At 48.5% G+C, this 19,049-nt stretch overlaps 1 protein-coding gene across 1 annotated transcript; it reads left to right on the plus strand.

The window, feature by feature from the left end:
• The first annotated feature begins 633 nt into the window (after window positions 1–633).
• Window positions 634–18,842, plus strand: LOC119456837 (glycine receptor subunit beta-type 4). Its single transcript, XM_049669097.1, has 6 exons — window positions 634–668; window positions 1,147–1,392; window positions 12,634–12,716; window positions 15,274–15,408; window positions 16,131–16,504; window positions 18,571–18,842. Exons 1-6 carry the CDS (start codon window positions 634–636, stop codon window positions 18,778–18,780), a joined length of 1,083 nt encoding a protein of 360 aa, XP_049525054.1. The 3' UTR covers window positions 18,781–18,842.
• The last annotated feature ends 207 nt before the right edge of the window (window positions 18,843–19,049 follow it).

Genomic DNA, 19,049 nt, shown 5'->3' on the forward strand with positions numbered 1-19,049 from the left:
TATAGCGCTGCGCTTCCAAACAAATTGCAACAAGCCTGAATCCTTTATTGCAAATCTGCTCATCGTTATTCATTTTATTTCGTTGTTACGTGTATTGAGCTTCCTTTATTCCAATTTAGTTTTCCAGCGTTGTAGCTTTCCGAATAAACAAGCATATTGTACCTATTGCCTCCTTTCTAGCACTTCCAACTGAAGTAACCGTCTACCTCGATGTATATAACATGGGACCCCTCAATTCGGCGAGCATGGTAAGTTGCCGCTCTTCCAATGAGCCACAAGACCCCCTTCCTCTCATCTACTCCCCCTCCCCTCCTTTCTACTGGAAGAAGTCTATGAAAATTGTCTCGTGAAGACGCGAGTTATTTTGTCACTGAGGCTTGGGCCAAAGTTTTTGAAGGCACGGTGTTGTTTTAAGCAGGTCGGTATTTCAAATGGGTTCAAGGACTCGAAGCACGGGTATCGGAAACGGCGCCTGGCGTCCCTCAGTACCAAGACATTTGTGGAAAACGATGCTCGGAGCATTTTGATACGCTATGAACTGGACGCTACATTTCACTCTTACAAGCGAAGGATCGCTTATAAGCTTGAGTAGCGCCGACGATAAATGCTCACGATATAGTAAGCGTGCGCGTAATGCTCACATTTGAGGCGCGGACATATCTTTGCCCGTTCTGCGGACGAAACAGAAAGGTGGCCCCAAAGCATGTTCTTGCTTCTTTACTCTAAGATTTAGGTGGTTATTCTTTTTAGGATATGGTAAGCGATGACAATACATAATCAAAATTTTGAATTTTTAAAGTGAAGTTAAACACTCAGAGCGCTACGGAGAGCGTGATTAGCCTGTTACTTTCCTAGCATTCGTACTTTCTGCCCCTTCACCTTAGCTAAGTGGCTGCATTTCGCATATCTTAAGGGGCACAATTCACAAAGCTAAGGCTGCCTGCGATTGGCCGGCCACATTCGTTAATTAGATGTCCAACATTACGGTAGGCTGACATCTTAACTTACGACCAGTTTTTGCGTAAAAACCTTTTTCTTGCGAATACGGGAAACTACGCTTGCGCAATTATATGTGGCGGCGCGCGTGTTCTGTACGCAAGCCATCAGTCTGCTTCTAATCAATTAAACTGCGCGTTGACTTACCAGAACTTGGTACTTGCAGGATTATGACCTGGACGTATACCTGCAGCAGTCGTGGTACGACCCCCGGCTGAGCTTGCTCCGCTTCGGCATCAACGAAACGGTCATGCTGAGTGGCGAGGCCATCACGGCGCTCATCTGGAAACCCGACCTGTACTTCGTCAACGCCAAGCGGGCCACTGTCCACGACGTCACGGCGCCAAACGAGTTAGTCCAGATAACTCCTGGCGGCTACGTTCTCTACGGGGTGAGGTGAGGGCGCAGCACTGGCGCTTGCCATCACCGACACAGAGTCGTCGCAGGTGCTTGTAAATCCTGGGTGACAGAAATAGATGGTAAAGGCGATGTTCAATAATCGCTTATTGGCCACTATAGTTGCTCGAACGGTATTTGCAAGCGCGTCCGTTCTGCGGACATCGTAGAGGAGCTACTTCCCCACTACCTCAAATGGCGACACCCGTGTACTGAGAACCTGAAGCTGTCAGAGTTTATTTCCATTTGCTAGATCACGACAGGACATTCCATATTTATTCGCATTATCTAAAGGTAGGATGTTGAAATGTCATTTAGAATATATGAGCTCCTTTTTTGTAATCTTTCGGTACGGTCCAGTTAAGACTGGAAGTCTAATTAGGCGACTTTGAAATAACAAAACGCCACTGTAGAGCTAGGGGGCATCTATGGCGACGGCCATGCTACCTTTCTCAAACAGGTTCAAGCCAAAATCACCCTGCAACATGTCCCGTCGAAGGTGTCTTTTTTTTTTCTTTTATGTGCTGTTGCTCTCCTCTAGACTTTGCAAGCACGATGTATCACACGCTATGCACACAGCTAACAACTCAGCCGCAGTACTGGGCGGCTGGTCATTGGCAACCACGTAACACGCTGTTTGTCTTTAGCTAGGCCTGTAAACTTTGTGTTCCCCATTGATGAAAGCATGTTACTGTAAGCCTTCATTTCTCACGGCGTACATGCAAGCATCATCACGTACTGTGTCGATGAAAAATTATAAAGTGAAGGTCTCTTATAAGATCTACTTCGTATAGGCGCAAGCGTTTTTCAAGAAACACACAACAATATAAGGAGATTGCCAACTAAATACAAAAAATATCTGTAGAGGAGCGAATCCCATGCAAGCTTTCTTACGCGGCACCGAACAGTGCAGCTAGTGCACCATAAGCAAAAGCACACCTATAGAATGCCACCTAGCACCGCAATCGAGACGCGCATGGTCATTTAACTCGGTATTTTGTGGTACAGTGAGATGTGCCGCTCACGAACTTTTCCGGACAATGTCTACGACGCTACTTACATTGAGTCGAACTATTTATTCAATGTCTCATCGAATGTCGTCATCGCAGTGATGTTACTTCGCTGATGTGTTGCCTTGCCAAAGGCTGGCTGATATTCCAGCTACAAGTGACAGTGAAAAAAAATTCACTGACAGTCACGACACTCCCTAATGCGAAATTTAAGCGCAGCTCTTACGTGTTTTCATTTCGCGATATATTGGCTGGCGCGGACAACCTGTTTCGTGCGGCACGTTGCAAACAGAGCGAAGTGTGACGCGGCTGCCTCGCTAATCTGGAGATCGCGAGAGGCAGCGCGTAAGTGACGCGTGGGCGCGATTTCACAGCAGCCGCCGCAGACAGACCTCCTAGACTACGAGCGCTACTCTGGCGCCATCTCGTAGCCATCGTCGCTGCACTACGCTTTTCTTCTCACACTTTCGCCATACCCTCCTCTTCCGCCTTCCTCCTCGCGTCTTTCATCCCCCGCTGTAATCCGCGTTCGCTCGGTTACGCCGACGCTTACGCTCGCCGCAGGAACGGGCGACTAAGAGCTGCGCTCTAAAAATGTATGGGAAATCATACTAGCTTTCCGCCTCTACAGCTTGCTGCCCTCTCTTCATGACACACCCAGTACGTTGTGAAAGCACGCGATAATACAAATAACTGGAAGTACTTGAACAGCTTCGACACGCGATGTCTTTCAGCGCTCCTTCACGACATGTTCCAAGAACAGCGTACCTCGCTTTGAGATTGATTTAATTACATCATGCAACAAATTAGCATACTTATAAAAGATATGTTAATCGACTGCAGCTAGTGGTATATCTTAGAAAGAGGGGGGTATCATCTGCCCCACCTCCTCCCTTTACTCTGACATCTTTACATGTTCTTGGCCTGCCATCGGAAGCCTCGCATTCTTGCAGTCTTCCAAAGGAATGAGTGTATGGAAATTACGAGAACTTTTGAGGCTAGGAAACATCCTTGATTGGACCCGCGTGACACGGACAACTGCTTGACAGCGCCCCGTCTGTGGGTAAGACTGCTAATTATAGGTCGTCAGACAGCAGCTCCACTCATCTTCGAAATGCCTCAGGTATACAAAAGTTTTGCAAGATGGGCCTGATGTAACAGCGTTCTACGTGATCAAAATCTTCGTCCAGAGATCCACTGACGTATTTTTCTTATGCATATCAAAAACTCCTGAGTGGACCAATAAAACGGAGATCGATCGCCCTGAAATTACACAAGCTTTAAAAGGCAAGGTAATCGTTCGAAGTATGTTGAAAAAGTCCTGTGTATAACCACCAGGATAATCACAATGCGAGACAAGGCTTCTCAAAGAAGGTTTAACCGGTCCTTGGAGTCTGGCTCAAACACAGTGCCCACAAGCATGCGCATGTACTGTAACGCATTGAGGCACAAAAGTAAATGGAACGGCAGTGCATTTCTTCGCAAAGTTCGGGAAATAATTTCTCGAAACTTGTGTCATCTTAAGAATTCGTTACTAAGTGGATATGCCTTGCGAACTCCACGGCTACAATTTGTAAATTGCAATAGGGCCTACAAGGTAATCAGTTAAAAACGTAATTAGTGATTTTTTTGTTTAAGTCAATTATGCATTTAGATTTTCTGCGCAAGTAGTGTCTGCGTCTTCGAGTAGACCAGCTCATGAACCAGAATTGTGCTATCTGCGACAGGCAACCTTTGAAATTTTTGAAAGTGTTCGCGGAAAGACCCTGTATTTCTTCGCAGCCAAGGTACAACAAAACAAAACGTATGCGCCTCAGGCAATGTCAAATTACAAAGCCTATTCTGAGGCACGTCCCCTACAGAAAATGCCGTACCTTCCACACCACTTCACTACGCTCAGTTGTAATTATATCACCGACTGGAATTAGCAAACGAATTTCTGCTCAAATACTGTCACTGTAAAAAAAAGTTGTCGCAGTTTCACCTGAAAGGCGAAGCATCAATTGCGATAGCACATTTGTAGAGAGCTATACGGAGTAATGATAGTACCTTTATCAGCTGTATAAACTTGGACATGCAGCAGCACCGGCAGCACGCAGAACTGTTGTCGACGCCGTCGGCGTTTTGCCCGCGTTCGCACAAAATGCGTGCGGCGTTGGTGAGTGTTGCCGGAGCCTCTGATATAAATAGGCACTTGGTGCCGCAGCTAAACGTCGCCTCCCTTCCCTCCCCCTCCCCCCACGCCCTTTCGCGCGTCGGAAGAAGGCGCGTTTGCTCTACATATATGGTGATTGTAAAGGAGGAAAGAGACGCCTACTTCTGCAGCCCTTAAGGGAGCGCGGCGCAGAACGCGCGTTTGTTCTCCGCCGTGGGTTCACTCCCCGTGAAAGCGCGCTTCCCTCGCGCCCTTTCACTCGCACATACAGCGTTCGGCGGCGCGCGGCGACGATTTCATCTCCATTGACGTCATGCGGAACCTCACGGCGACGGCGACGGCGACGACGACGACGGCGACGACGACGCCGACGGCAGAAATCTGTTTGGAGTGTCCATATAATTGCTATCGCAATAAAAAGTTTGTGACGTTTCACTTCGTGAACGCTGGTTACGCGCAAGCTTATGGACGCCGCAAACATGCACAGTCCCAAGAGAAAAGGCGCGAGCGTAGTTGCGGACGCTACATCAATCTCGGGAGTGCGACGGCTGGTGTGCCACATGGAAAGCGCATTTCCTACACATGCAATGAAGTGACTCGGCAGAAATGCACAGTGAGCACCGGGCCGTCAAAGCACAAACGACAAGGGCGCGAACGCGGCAATTCTCTTCCCCGCCTCCAGGCGCCTTCCTCCTACGGCGCTCGCTTACCTCGCGGCGGAAAACATATTTTCGCCTATTTGACAGACGGACCACCTACATTTGCGCGTAAATTAGTGCAAAAATCATCTACGATGATTGTCAGTGTGAGCGAATACGTACGGGACACACGCGCGCAGGACAGCACGATGACGGCAGCGGTAGCCTCAAGTGCCTCTAACGCCAACGCCCGAAGTGTCGGTAAAATTACTATCGTAATAAAGGTGGCTGAAAAAAAATGTCACAGTTTCGCCCTAAGGGCGAAGCAATGAATGCGATAGCAACACAGCAATGTCGTACGAAGTAAGGTGAGCGTCTTTGGTAGCAAAATGCAGCAGCACCAGCAACGCGCAGAACTGTTGTCGACGCCGTCGGCATTTTGCCCGCGTTCGCACTGAACTCGCACGGCGTTTATATATAAATACGCATTTGGTGCCGCAGCTAAACGTCGCCTCCCCTCTCTCTCTCTCCCTCCTGTCCCCCCACAGCCTTTTTCGCGACGGAAAAAGTCATTGGCGCTGAGCCGTGCTCCCTCAAGGGCTGCAGAAGATAGCGCCAACCTTTCCCTTTCCCTCAAGAACCACTTATCATCGGAAAAAGTCGCGTTTGCTCTCTATATATGAAAAGGAGGAAAGAGACGCTTAATTCTGCAGCCCTTCAGGGAGCACGGCGCAGAACGCGCGTTTGCTCTTCGACCCAGTCCACCACCCAGCTCGGCGAGAAGCCAGAGCCACGGCGCTACACAAACACTATCACGCGAATAACAGTGCAGTCTATGTGGACGCCGCAGAATATGCTACTCACCAAGCCTATGCCCTGAGCGTGGTTTCCAACACACTCCACCCAATAGTTTCTGGTTCGACCAATGCTCCATCCTCCCTAGAGGCGGAGGAAGCCGCAATCGCCTTGGCAATCTCCTCAACCACTGCCACACTAATATTTAGTGATTCAAAAACAGCAATCCGGAATTTTGCACGAGGCCGTATTCACACACCTGCTTTCAAAATTCTCAATTCTATTCAACCTCCGACCAGATTAATTCAACTCCTATGGATACCTGCTCATGCGGGCAACCCTGGGAATGAAGCAGCCCACGACATAGCTCGAGCGCACGTCAACCGAGCAGGGCCAGCTACAGACCCAGGCAGTGCACGCGAACGCATGGTTACCTACAACGAAATTTCTCTCCACTATAGGGAGCAACGGCTGCAGTATCCACCGCCCCACAAATCCCTCTCTAAACTCGAGCAGGTGGCCTGGCGCCAGCTCCAATCCCGTACCTTTCTATCCCCAGCTCACCTTGCCCTTATCCACCCCGGCCTTTTCTCCCCTGAATGCACCCTCTGCGGTGCACCCAAAGCAGACTTTCACCATATCCTCTACATTTGCTCTGAGCTCCAGCCACCTTCCGAATGGCAACTCACCGACATAGAGCGATGGGAGGTCGCGGTGTCCAGCTCGGACCCGGCCGCACAAAAGCAGCTGGTAGGCTGGGCTCTAAGAGTCGCTGAGAGCCATAAACTCCCGGCCACCCTACGCGATATCGAGCCAACCCATCAATAGGCTGTAAACATAAGGCTCAAGAATTAATAAATGTTTTAACCACCACCACCACCTTCGACGTGCGTTCGTTCCCTGTGAAAGCGCGCGTCCCTCGCGCCCTTTCACTCGCGGATACAGCGTCCGGAGCGCGGCGACGATTTCATCGCCGTTGACGTCATACGGAACCTCACGGCGACGGCGACGACGACGGCGACGGCGACGGCAGAAATCCGCTTTGGTGTGTCCATATAATTGCTATCGCAATTATATGAATCAACGCCGCGCGCGTTCACACCGAACGCGCGCGGCGTTGGTTACTGTTGCCGGTGCCTCTGGCAGCGGCTCGGAGGTTTTCGACGAGATCATAACAGGGCACTCGTCGAGCAGCGTGGGAAATCTTTACCACCTTCTCGCCTCACAAGGTTTTTATATAAATACGCATTTGGTGCTGCAGCTAAACGTCGCCTCCCGTCCCATCCCCCCGTGGCCTTTCGCGCGACGCAAGAATTCGCGTTTGCTCTACGCCGTGCGTTCGCTCCCCGTGAAAGCGCGCGTCCCTCGCACGCTTTCACTCGCACATTCACAATACAGCGCGTGGCGACTATTTCATCGCTGTTGGACTTCATACGAAACAACCTCACGGCGACGGCGACGCTGACGGCAGAAATCCGCTTGGAGTGTCCATATAATTGCTATCGCAATAAAATGCAGTCTTTCATTGACGATTGCTGGCGCAGATGCGACGACTGTAGCAGCCAGCGCTCAACCCGCACGGCGGAAATATATTGAGGGCATGGTGTAGAAATGAAATAAGGATACGTGCACTTGACCCTTGCTTGCACTGTCGATGGAGCCAATTGTTTGAGGTGCTGTTAATGTACCTTATCTTGAAAAGCATTCATGCTTACTCTGGTTAGAGTGCTTATTTTGTTGTGGTATCTAGTTAGCAGTATGAGCGCCTGAAGCATAAAGACGCAGTTATAAAAATGTTTAAGCTTCCTTTACATCCTTTAATCTAACGAAACCGTACTTCAGACCAATATGTCTGAATGAGTTCTCTTGAAATGTGTTCCGATAGATACTTTTATTTACACGTAAAAAAAATTGTCGCAGTTTCACCCGAAAGGCGAAGCACCAATTGTGATAGCAAATTAGTAGGCAGCTATACGGAGTAAGGATAGTAGTTTTATCAGCTGTATAAACTTGGACATGCAGCAGCACCAGCAACGCGCAGAACTGTTGTCGACGCCGTCGGTGTTTTGCCCGCGTTCGCACCGAACGGGCGCGGCGTTTTTATATAAATACGTATTTGGTTCCGCAGCTAAACGTCGCCTCCCCTCCCTCCCTCCCTCCCGTCCCCCCACACCCTGGCGCGACGCAAAAAGTTGCGTTTGCTCTCTATATATGGAAAGGAGGAAAGAGACGCTTAATTCTGCAGCCCTTCAGGGAGCACGGCGCAGAACGCGCGTTTGCTCTCCGATGTGCGTTCGCTCCCCGTGAAAGCGCGCATCCCTCGCTCCCTTTCACTCGCACATACAGCGTCCGGAATGCGGCGACGATTTCATCGCCGTTGACGTCATACGGAACCTCACGGCGACGGCGACGACAACGCCGACGGCAGAAATCTGCTTTGGAGTGTCCGTATAATTGCTATCGCAATAAAAAATAAAATTCGGGGTAGCTTACTCTAGTGGTGTAAGGCTAAAGACAGCGGAGCTGATCGGTTCCTCGCTGGTCCTGGCTATACCAAGTGATGCTAAGTTATACGAAGTGTATAAGCTTTCCGCGTGGTCCGTAGCATCAGGGAACGCCTTGCGAATCACTTGCAGTCCGAGCACACGTAGGTCAAGTGGTAGTAGTAAGTGGCGTATGGAAAAGGAAAGGTTGACGCTATCTTCTGCAGCCCTTGAGGGAGCACGGCTCAGCGCCAACTGGAAGTGGGACGAAAGCTACGCACAGTGTACGGGCGGCACGCAGCAGACGACACACCAGAATGACGTCACGGTGCATGCGCAGTAGCGCGCAGCTGTTGGGAGCTCGGCCAAGCCGCCGCCAGAGGCGCCTGCTGCAGTCATGGACACCGCGAGCGTTCTGCTACAGTGCCTGGAATATACTTACGTTTTGCGCTAATGCGGGGAAACGGAGAAGCGCGGATTACGTCGGCAGCACCTCTGCGCGTTGCCTCGTTGGTGCTGCTACAATTTTTTTCTCTGCACTGTATGACACCACGCGCACTCGAGCAGCGGTAGTCGTCCTCGACCATCAACACAGGGAGCTAGCCAGTGCCTTCCTCCACAGCCAGAACATAACGGACGCTGAAGAAGTTGCCATCGCACTTGCCATCACTCACGGCAACAAGCTAGGACGGTTGTTTCACGTTCTCGCGGACTGTCAGGTCGCCTGCCGCAACTATTTGAAAGGACGCGTATCTCAACTTGCGCTAAATATCCTTCTAAGGGCACATGACGCTGGCGAACAGCTGCACATTCGAACACCTCCGATCAGGAGTAAGATCATATGGACACCTGGCCACGCATAACTGGAGGGAAACCAGGCGGCGGACAGGGTCGTTCAAAGGTATACAAGCCGAGCACCCGAGCACCCTGCCCCTGAAGCACCCGTTCCAGTACCGTGTGCCTTTACCTCCATTCTATATTATTATAAGGGTACCCGAAGAAAATACTCTTCCCCCCATTTCTCACTCACCAAAGAGGAGGCTATTAGCTGGAGACTCATCCAGGCAGGTGCCTACCCCGACCTCCACCTCATCAGTCAAATCCACCCCACGGCATACCCTTCACGCTGCCCGTGGTGTTCCGAGAAAGCCACTCTATTCCACATTACATGAGCGTGTCGTGCAGTCACTACCTTACCCCCCATCCCACACCCGAGCGCGGAGTGGTGGGAGTCGCTGCTGGCCAGCGAGGCTCTGGACGATCAGCTTAGCCTGATTGAAAGGGCACGCATGGCGGTGACGGCGAGCGGAGCCCTGGACTCCAGCGGGCCCGGGCAGTGGTGGAAAGGCTATGCCTCACCACACATAATGCCCGGGTGGCCTGAGCCCGGGCCGGCAACCTCGCAGGTGCTTTTAAATGCGAAGCATTTCTTGGCGAACATTTGCTACTTTGACCGTATCTATCTATCTCGCCGCCTACGACTTTGTGCTCTCATAGTCGTTTCGTTACTTGGTATGTACCAAAACTGACGTGCTATGACAAGAGTATATGACGAACATAAATGATATGTCATGACATGAATATCATGACATGCGTGTCATGTAGGTCATGACAATGACCCAGCGAAAAAGTTTAACACTCAAAAACCACTCAAATGGATTTGGACGTGGGTACTAAGAGAAGGAAAACTACAGGATGCTGGTAGAAGTAATATATAGTCATGAGCATGACTCAGCAAAAATGACAATGACTCAACAAAAAACTATTAACACTCAAAAACCACTGCAATGGGTTCGGACGTGGGCACTAAGTGAAGGGAACACTAAAGGACGATGGTAGAAATCATAGTCATGAGCATGACGCAGGAAAAATGACAATGACTCAGCGAAAAAAGTATAGCACTCAAAAAACACTGAAATGGGTTCGACGTGGGCATTAAGGGAAACAAACACTAAAGAATGGTGGTATAGTCATAGTTATGAGCATGACTCAACAAAATAACAATGACTCAGCGAAAACAGATTAGCGCTCAAAAACCACTGGAATCGGTTCGGGCGTAGGCACTAAGAAAACACACAAGGATACTGCTAGAAATCATAGTCATGACCATGTCTCAGCATAAATGACAATGACTCAGCAAAAAAGATTAACACTCAAAAGCCACTGAAATGGATTCGGACGTGGGTATTAAGTGAAGGAAACACTACAGCATACTGATAGAAGTAATAGTCATGAGCATGACTCAGCAAAATGACAATGACTCAGCGAAAAAAGATTAACACTCAAATACCGCTGGAATCGGTTCGGACGTGGGCACTAAGTGAGGAAAACTCACAAGGATGCTGCTAGAAATCATATTCATGAGCATGACTCAGCATAAATGACAATGACTCAGCGAAAAAGATTAACACTCAAAAACCAATGAAATGGGTTCGGACGTGGGTACTAAGTGAAGGAAACACTAAAGGTTGATGGTAGAAGTCATAGTCATGAGCATGACTTAGGCTTTCGCCTTAAGGTCTCTTAGGTGTAGCTAAAGAGACTCCTGAGCACTCATGACATGAATGTCATGACATGTGTGTCATGTAGGTCATGAAAGAGCCGCCTACGTCTTCGTGCTCTCATGGTCGTTTTGTTAACTTGGTAGGCTATCCGCCCTCTGCTTCGCATAATGTCGATTCCCACAGGGCGTGGGATCTGCCAGCTTTTTTTATCAATAAAGTTTTTTTCCGTCCGTCTATCCATCCACCCATCTCTGTCTTTCTCTCTCACTCTCATTTTGTCTTTCTCTCTCCCGAGCATAGCGCGCGACGCGCGCTTTCTCTCTCTCTCTCTCTCTCATTTTCTCTTTCCCGAGCGTAGCGCGCGACGCTCCGCGAGGTGGTTGCTAGGCAACGCAGTGGCAGGCGGCACACATTACGGCCGCCTTAAACAACTCCGCTGTTAAAATTATGAGCCCTTCCACTTCGTGGGGGTGATGACCAGTGAAGCTGTTTATCACTCGATAAAGAGGTGACACAGAATGGGGAGGCCGCCTATAGTCAGGACTCCCAAGGAGGAATGCGCCTGCGCAGAGCGACGGCAGGAACAGAGATGATAATGCAGCCGTCGCCGGGAGTGCGTACTACATGCGGTCTCCCCATTACGATGAGAAGTGAAACTCAAAATGGAGAACGGCACCCTGCCTTATAAACACACGCGACGGTGCCCCCGTTCTGGGAGAGCAGCAGGAAACTAGGCACGCAAGCCGTTGGAAAGGCGACAAAAAAAAGGGGGCGGTGCAAACGTAGACATTATTTATTCCGATAGCAATTATATGGACACTTCAGGCGGATTTCTGCCGTCGGCGTCGCCGTCGTCGTCGCCGCGGTGAGGTTCCGTATAAAATCCAAGGGCGATAAAATCGTCGCCGCGCGCCGTATGTGGAAGTGAAAGCGTGCGGGGGACGCGCGCTTTCACCGCTTCCTCTTCACAACCACAGTCTCTCTCTCTCACGGAAAGCGAACGCACGGCGGAGAGCAAACGCGACTTCCTCTGTCGCGCGAAAGGCCGTGGGGGTATAGGAAGAGGGGAGGGAGGAGGGGCGACGCTGTGCTGCGGCACCAAATGCGTGTCTTGCAACCGGGCGCAAGGGGAACTGGCTCCCACGCGGAAGGAGGAAAGCGGTAAGGAAGCGCGCGAGGGAGAGGGGGCGGGGTGACCAACTCTTCTAACAACTGCGTACTTTGGGGCGGTGCGGGCTGTAGCGCGATCCTTATCTTGAAAGCGATTTCCAGACGGCTCTGACCTTTGTGTGCGCTGTGCTTTCGCCGCTCAGTTTCCCTTGCAGCGATAGACCGCACGAACCTTCGCGCTGGCGCGCTCGTTCGCGCCAGCGTTCTAACAGTGGTGGTCTGCGGTCATCGAGTGTGATCTATTCATGTTTGTTTGTGCTCGCTGACACCACGCTTGTTAATTCAGTTAGCAAGCGAATGTGTCCAAGTTTATGCAGCCGATAAAACTACTATTCGTACTCCGTATAGCTCTCAACTATTTTGCTATCGCAATTGATGCTTCGCCTTTCGGGCGAAACTGCGACATTTTTTTTTTTTTCTCTCGTTATGAAAAACGCGTTAAACATTGTTCATATATGCTGTTCTGCTTCCCTTTGTTTATTTCAGGGTGCGCCTGAAGCTCTCCTGCCTTATGTATTTTCATCTATTTCCGCTGGACAGACAAAAGTGCTTTATTGTTATTAGACCATGTGAGTATGCATCCCAATATAAGAAACTGCTAGACATCGGTAACAAACAAAAAGCGTTAGCTGTGGTAGACATGCTCAGTTTTTCAGTTTGTTGAGTAGACATCTACTGTTCAAAACTTTGTAGACATGTTCAGTTTTGTCGCCTTTGTTCATTTTATTGTAGCGATGATGGCCTTCGATTGGTCCTTTTATACCATATTGGCCTCCGCCTTGCATCAGTCGCCGCAACAGCATCAACGGCATCTCGAGGGAGATAAGTCTCTCCCCTATGTTACTGAGGGCAGGGAAGCAGGCTTTGGTGGAAACTTGTAGCCATTAGTTGTGGACCGATCAGGTTCTTGGAGTTTGCGAACCGACTGCAGACACGAAGAGCATAACCGAAACATCGAGAGGTCGCGGTGAAGAAACTCTATAGCTACAGTGTCGCCCAGTGAGGCAGAGGCCTCACATTTCGTTCTTGAACCACAACCGATCGCACAAAGAGCAGTTCTAGCCAGAGGGGTTGTCCAGAAACTTTGCCGAATGCCTCAATGGCAGCCTTTGTCTTGATTGGTGCAATTACTTGCCGGCTCTGGCGCCTCGCTTCTGCCTAGGTGGTTCAAACCGCCAAGTCGTGGAGTTTAAGGTGGTGGGATTCTTCCTCAGGGGCTTGAACTGCATTGTCATCGTGATTATATCGCTTTCCTTCTGCGGTTGAAATCGATCGGTCATCTCGCTTACGTGGCCGTGTTGCTGCTGCCGCGGCACGCAAGGCAGGACTGTTCTTGTGGGCTAGGCGTTTCCGCCCCCGATCTCGATTTTCGCTGTATCGCTTGAGGGTCGGAGGGTCCTGCTCCCTCCAAGACATACCACGATACTGTGGCGCATTCGTTTGGGTTGTGGGCGGGTTATACCCCTGACACACGGGCAAAAGAAAAGTCCTTTGCAGGAAACCCCTTTTGTTACTCCGAAGGACCCTTCGCAGAAAGGAGTTGCGCCGATGACACACGGCATCGCACTAACTTCTTCAGGTTGTTCCTCAGATGAACGCGAAAAAAAAAGCGTTGTTTGCTAAAGAAGCAAGAGAGAAAACATTTACAGAAAATCTGCACATGTAGATTACATTTAGTGATTGCAGAACCTAAAAACATTTTCCCCATTTTTTATGGCTTATAATGCGCATATTCGGAATTCAACATGGCGGCGCTAGCGACGTGGTGCGAGCGTTTGAGAGCGTAAATCTTTACTGTTTGACAAATCGCATTACCGTTAAATATTAATACATTTTCCAAGGTAAAAAAAATACTTACGGGGTACCGTAGTTACGTATCACGTTTTCGTCTATTGATGAATTGTGCACGCTGTATGCGTGAGTACACCTTTCCGCTCGAAACGTAGATGCCTGATCTTCTTTCCCGCAAAGGAACTTTGCCGGGAGGGAGGTACTCCTTTGTCCTGTGTCACTGCGCTTGAACGCCATTCCGGTAGATGTCCCCTTACCTAAAGGACTTTAGAGTGCCCGCGTGTCAAGGGTATTAGTCTTTATAAATGGCTTACACCCACTATATGGAGGACCGGTTTCCGCCACCCGTGACGCATGGAGGGCAAGACCATCTGGTGGTGCTCAAGGGAACCGATTTTTGCATCCCCATGACTCAGCTGTCCTCTCAGAGCGGGTGAAGCGCACGATATAACCAATGGATCAAAGCACCTTTCGGTACATTGGCAAGGTACCTTCTGATACCTTGTCAACGTGCCGTCGCCTCAAGGTGCTTCTAGAGACGGACGCTCTGGCGAAGGCAGCACACCATTCCAATGCACCCCTCTTCACCATCTTAAAAACATTTGACGTGAGGCACATGTTGCAGCGGCACCCTACTGCACTCCATGCGGACCAGCACGTCACCCGCGGTCGAACCCCGTCCCCTTCCTGCCTCGCATGGCAGGAGTGGTCGCTCCTGCTACGCCTCTGGATCGGCTGCTCCTGGACGGCATCCCAGAAGTGCAGCAAGGGCCTGTGCGCGTACCCGCGCAGTACGGCTTGCGTCGCGGCGGGGACGATTGAGCACTTCTTCTGCTTCTGCCCCGCCTATTCCAAGAAGAGGGCTTCTCTATTCCCACCGCTTTGACGTCTGGGCCTTCCTGCAGTCTTGGCGTCGTAACTTCTATTCCCTGGCAAGCACTATACAGCTCCGCCTTCAAGCACCTGCTCAGGTTCCCCAGAGGTTACGAGGCTGTTGTCTAAGCTGTAAATGCGTAGCCAGCCTGCCGCTGTCAGCTATGTGTGTAGCGACGGCGACGATATTATTCCGTTGTCGTCTTTCCTCCTTTATGTCCCCCTCACCTTTCCCAAAACGCTGAGATGTGCTACCTGATAGGGCTAGCGAAAATATATCCTCTTCCTCTCTACAACTTCTCGGTCTCTCTCTCTCTCTCTCACATACACACACAATGAACAACGAGCTAAGAAAGTCTAACGCTTTAAAAGTTACCACCGTACGAAAAACGATTTGTGTCATATTCTGATAAGTGACCATATCAATACAAGGCGCGTGTTTTTTTTTTGTTTTTTTTTCAGATGCACAAAGAAACGATCAAACAAGAATTTCATGGGCGCGCGACAAGTCCGTTTCTCTGGAGTTTGAGATACAAATGGAGGAATTCGATCTAGTTGGCTTCTACACAGGAGAATTTATTGAGCGACGACAAATAGGTAAGTAAGCTACTGTCAACAGTGGACCGCGAACACCACAGCTTTTTCTTTTCATTAAAGTGCACTGGATAGTTTGTAACTAAACTAACGAAAGCTCAAGAACAATTCATTCATCAGCTCATTCATTTACATTTCTTCAACGCCATCGTAAGCAAGGCAAAGAGCGTAAGAAGTAAATATGCAAGACAAGAGAAATGTAAACTAGATTGCTTCCCTACAGGAACGGTAGGAAAATGAAGGCTCTTACCTACAGTTAGCCGGCGCCAAATAAACCATCGAAATTATTTGCACAAGACAATCGTCGTGGCAACCGAAGATAAGCTACCGAAGGGGTGGCTTTACTAAGCGTAAAAATAAACTACAGGAACTAAGGAATTACCGCTAAGAACTAAGAACTACAAAAAAATACAAAAAAATAATATGATGGTATATAACAAATAATAAGTTGAACATAACTAACAATGGTAACTCTGTTTTGCTGTTTAAAATGTCTGGAGCGTGCGTCACGTGACAGTTTCTCGCATTCTTCGCTCGTTCGTCATGACTCATGACAGCTGGTGCTTTGAGACGCTGTGTTAGACAGCACAGCCTTCGGGATCGGCCCACCTTTTTAGGCCAAACGACAATATCTCCAACGCGGGTGAAGTTGGCCTATAACCTTATCACATTAAAACGTATGATATTTTCAACCGTAAGTTATTCAAAGCATTTATTTGCCGCAGGCACATTCAGCACCCTGAACGTGACGTTCCTTCTGCACCGTCGAATCGAGTTCCACCTGATACAAAGCTACTTCCCCACCTGCCTGGCTGTGTTCATCTCGTGGGTGCCCTTCTACATCACCATGCAGCTGCCACAAATACGCGTGATGATCGGTTGCACCACGTTGCTGACCGTGGTCTCAATCATGGCGTCAGTTCGCACAGTCGCTCCTCGGGTCACGTACGTGAAGGCCATCGACGTGTGGGCCACCCTGTGCATCATTTTTATCTTTGCCGAGCTGGCAGAGACCACGCTTGTCAACTATCTCATACGCATGAAACTCAGGCCTCACGTCATGCGAAGAGTGGACTTCGGCATCGCCAATCTTCTGCATGTGAGTTCGACTCCCCGAGCTTTCTGCGATGAACCTGTCGACCTTTTCCTTATCGCGCGGCCGCAAATGTTGCTGTATGCGTAGGAATGTCATTGCACTATATATTACAGGCCTCGTAGGCCCTGTTTCACCACACGGACACTACCGGGCTTAGAAAAAAAACGGTATTCTGCCGTCATACATTTAGGGGGGAAATGTGCCAAAAATGTGCATTTTATTTTATATCCTCGTGGGCAACGAAGGTTTCAAAAACAGCTCAGACGTTCGGTTCAATTCAGTTTATTCCAGTTTTATACACGAAAGAAGAACAAAAGCTAAGGCCATGTGGCCTGACAGAGACTCTTGCTCACACGTTCGGCATACCGGTACATTTTACATTTGATTCAGATATGCGTAGGTGCCTTGTACGCACATTTCGGACATCAATTTTTCTTGCACGTAACACAAAAAAATTATTCACATCAATCACACATCTGGCAAACTTCAAATGCAACACAAAACGGTACATACACTTAACCCCCCCCCCCCCCTTCCTTTTTTTTTTACCGGGACGACAGCATACAGTGCGCATATTTACTTGCAGGAAATGTCATGATATAACACGTTTTTATATATTGTTTAAATTGACGGTGCATGAAGTTCAATTTCTTGCTCAACAATATTTAAAAGTGTGGGTATTTGGTAGTCTAGGTCTTCACGTCCATAATTTCTGTGGTTGAATGGTGTTCTCGTTTATTTGCCTTGTGGGCAACGTAACGGACAAGTGGATGTGCTAAGGATCTGAAGCCTATTGCTTTTTATAAGCAAAAGTAATCCACAATGATACATCTCGCTGGCATCTCGAAGCAATGAGTGATTGTCAATGAGGTTGTACGTCGACAGATTTCACGGCGTACCATGATAGTTTACGCATATTTGCATTGCCCTTTTTTTTTAAGTACCAATTCTTTGTCATTTTTTGCACTCGTTGTTTCCCAAATTAACATACAGTAAGTAAGCTTAGAGCAAACAATGGCGGAGTGCATTGCCTTCCTTCGCCATTGTGGAACAAGATCACTAATCCTATACATACAACCTACTACTTTAGCAAGCTCATTGGTTAGCTGATTGAGACTAGTGTCCCATCTTGAAAGCAGATCCCAAGAAATTTTTTGTTTATACTTGTTCTTGGCACTTCCTTTGAAATAAAACATTTATATCACTATGCAATTGTTTGTGCGCCGGTTTGAATATTATATACTTCGTTTTATTAACATTCAAGTGCCGCTTGTTTCAGTATAACCAGTCAAATAATAAATTTAAGTAACCATAATTTCTTTCTCTAGACATTGCATGGAAGCCTTAGGGAAGAACAAAAGATTGCGTTATTTTAAACATCATGTCCTAAATCCTAAGAAAATGGATTTCGTTTATAAGCTGTGTTATGTACATTCATAAGTGCGGGCAACCCGATTAGGCGCGTTAGCTCAGTGGATATGTCGTTGCGCTCCTGAGGTCATGGCTCCGATCCCTGCCGCGGCAACAGCATTCCGAGGGGGGTGGAATCCAAAAACGCTCGAGTACAGCGCATTAGGAGCAGGTTAAAGAACCCTAGTTGTTCAAAATTAATCTGGAGTCCCCACTACGGCCTCCCTCATAATCATATCGTGGTTTTGACACATGAAACCTAAACATTTAGTTTTTATTTACATGTGCAGAATTTTTCTTTCTTCGCTATGGTCTTGTTCGCGTTGTGATCTACTTATGTGAAAGTTCAATAGCCAATAAAGTGCTGTTAGTGCTTCCTTAAGGCTTTACTTTTTTTTTTCTTCTTACGGTTCTTATCTCTGGCGTTTATGGCGTGCCAACTAGCCCAAGCTTCTCTTCTGACTGTCGACCAAAATCGGCAACGTTAGGCACTAAAATGCAAGAAACAAGTATTGATCAGTGATAGTTTATCGCACAGGAACGACCCTCGTTAAAGGTATTACTGAATATGATTGTCAGGCGCTGACGATGTATTAGCATAAAACGATATCACAGATGCTTAACTGTACTGTTCAATTGCCACCTTACATCGCACGCAGTATGCTCGGCACGGCTACCCGACGGATGACTTCCTGCTGAAACTGGACGCTCAGAGCAAGCTGGAACTGCACCGGAACCAGAAGAGGGCCGAGGCCATCGACAGAGCCAGCCGTTACATGTTCCCGCTCTGTTTTGCATTCTTAAACCTCGTGTACTGGTTATATTATACAGACCAGCGATACGAGCGTTTCTACATCAGTGCCAAGTAGAGGCATCCTGATAACTCCGTAAATCTAAGCACCGCAGCAGGTTAATGTACTGTTATGTACGATTATTATATATAATACTAGTTTGCGCAAATCATAGAAAATCACATTTAAAATGCTAAATAGCTCAAAAACATATATAGCGTATTTAAATAACCCTTGCGATGCTGCTCTGTCCTAGAACAGTATCGAATTTTGTATTTGCGCATAGCTCGGTTGATACGGTTGACCCAGATCGAAGCGCACTTTTTTTCTTTAATGACGACAACAAC

The sequence above is a fragment of the Dermacentor silvarum genome, chromosome 6, assembly GCF_013339745.2.
Source record: "Dermacentor silvarum isolate Dsil-2018 chromosome 6, BIME_Dsil_1.4, whole genome shotgun sequence".
NCBI classification, from domain to species: domain Eukaryota; kingdom Metazoa; phylum Arthropoda; class Arachnida; order Ixodida; family Ixodidae; genus Dermacentor; species Dermacentor silvarum.